This window comes from Dinoponera quadriceps, unplaced genomic scaffold, assembly GCF_001313825.1.
Source record: "Dinoponera quadriceps isolate SergipeBrazil2010 unplaced genomic scaffold, ASM131382v1 scaffold933, whole genome shotgun sequence".
NCBI lineage: Eukaryota > Metazoa > Arthropoda > Insecta > Hymenoptera > Formicidae > Dinoponera > Dinoponera quadriceps.
Genome location: NW_014555015.1, coordinates 1 through 2,184, shown reverse-complemented (window position 1 = coordinate 2,184; position 2,184 = coordinate 1). Strand labels below are relative to the sequence as shown.

At 32.7% G+C, this 2,184-nt stretch overlaps 1 protein-coding gene across 1 annotated transcript; it reads right to left on the bottom strand.

Annotated features, from left to right (window-relative positions):
• Positions 1 to 941, bottom strand: LOC106742798 (40S ribosomal protein S12; the record flags this gene model as incomplete). Its single annotated transcript, XM_014616080.1, is given in 4 exon segments — positions 1 to 134; positions 326 to 454; positions 698 to 734; positions 870 to 941. Coding segments are annotated over 3 exon segments (280 nt in total), but the record flags the coding sequence as incomplete, so codon positions are not given.
• Between the last annotated feature and the right edge of the window lie 1,243 nt (positions 942 to 2,184).

Here is a 2,184-nt window from a genome sequence, read left to right as displayed (position 1 = left end):
CCCATTCACCTAATTTTTTATTATTGTCCACCTTTATTAGTGGAATTTGGTGTTCGTTACATAATGCTTGAACCAATTTTTTATACATTGGCTCATCACAATTGTCTGCCAATATACAAAGCATGGCTTGTCTCCTATGATATAAAAAGAAAATGTTAGTACATATATTAGCGCATTTATAACGTTATTTATAATGTTACTTATATTATTATATTATTTATAATGTTACTTATTGTAATATTTGTTTCATATTAAAAAGAAATATATTCCATTAAATTAATTATGTCTTCTTCAAGAAGCTTTCGNTTTTTTTTCCAATGCTTACTTGTCCAACGCTTTTGCTGCTTCATGAAGACCATGTACGACACCATCGTGAATAAGAGCATTTTTCAGAACTTCCTGCAAAGCTGTGTTTACATCCATGGGACCACCCGCTGCCGATGGCACATCATCACTGTGAACAATAATTTGATTAAGTATAACAGTTAGGAATATAACAACAATATTCTAACTTGCGGTAAAAAATCAGTAGCAAATATACAATGCAACGGGTGTTGACTACCGTATCTTTTTCCTTACTCTCACAAACTTCCCGTAAATTTGTACAGTTTTATACATTTATTGGTCATCTTTAAATCATTTAAATGATTAGCATAATATAAATACGTGGTATTGACATAACTTTAAATACACTTACTTTTCCACATCGGACATATTTGAAGAGGGGTGATTAGCTGAAAATAATTATAAATCGTTATTACTCCTGTTGTAAGGATTGTATATTAATGCTATCGCGGACAAAATACGTTATGATGATAGCATAATAAGTCGATTTTAACCACAATATCACATATCGTGATTTCGTTTACCTCTTTTCACGACAGAATGGAAGCAGTGCGCTCTCCGGAGCACGTTGTGTGACACTATATGATGCTGCACTCGGTGTTAAGCTTTCATGATGACGCATTGTCTGCTCAAATATATCTAGATATTCACACATCACTAAAAAGAACGAACACCAGGAGTAAGAAATATTATTGCAGTTGCACATCTAGACTACGTGTACAGTTTATGCTGTAACAAAAGTTACGAGTCTAATATTTAGACCCGATAATAAACCCGTTCTGCTAAACCTGTTATTTCTTAACTCCAAAGACTCCGCTACGAGTCGCCACTGTCTTCGATGAGAAACCGAGCGTAGTACGGCTTAACATTGATCAGAAAGTTTCATTTTCATGATTCTACGTTAAATGAAATAAAATTTTTCTTTTCTTTCTCCGTTTTTTTTCATTTCGTAAGCATCGTAAATTAATAGGAAAACGTCCGACATGCATTGAAATACCTTATTTCAGATTAGTTTACAGCGTAATAGTAAACCTCAGTTCTATATCATTCATAGATAAAAAGTCGTGTTTACCAAATATACATTACGAATACCTTTTTATCAAAATAGTTATTTATTGAATAATTTAATTTGTACTACCGACAATAATAGCAACAGTAATAACAAGGTAATTAGATATGCCATCGTATTGTAGCACCTGGTCTTTTACCGTAGTCATATTAGACTATATCAAAAGAAAAATCTGCATACACCCGTGTAAAATAATTTTTTACATGCTACAGTGAGCGACCAGGAACCTTAAGTACAATACAGTTATATTTACAGATGCTTACGTGCTTATCTTACTAGCATCGGCCGATGTAAATCGATATTAAAAAAATTCCGTATCTCGATCAACGGAAATTTTCAATATTATCAATCGTTAGTGCGTCTTTAAATACGGCATGTCAAATAAATATCGGAATAGAGTATTAACCCTTAGCTGACAGACATGGTTAAAAGTACCCCAGAGTGTTTTTGAACGCAAATTTTTAATAGATGCGCGCCAAATTTGATTCTGTGGCATCACCTAGTATTAGTCAAGGCTTAACCCAATATTGATAAATAAAACAATTATACACATTTTTTCTCGCTGGGGTCCAAAATACCCCCTATAGCACGTACGTATTTTATGCTATAATCTGCTGATTATTTACACCAACACTTGATTCACATTTACAAACTTTTAATTCACAGTAACAAGGTAGCGATGCGAAATTACAAAAATATAAAATGAATTTATATTCTGTGCATGTAAACATGTAAATAGCATCTATCTATCGATCAAACATACATTTGTT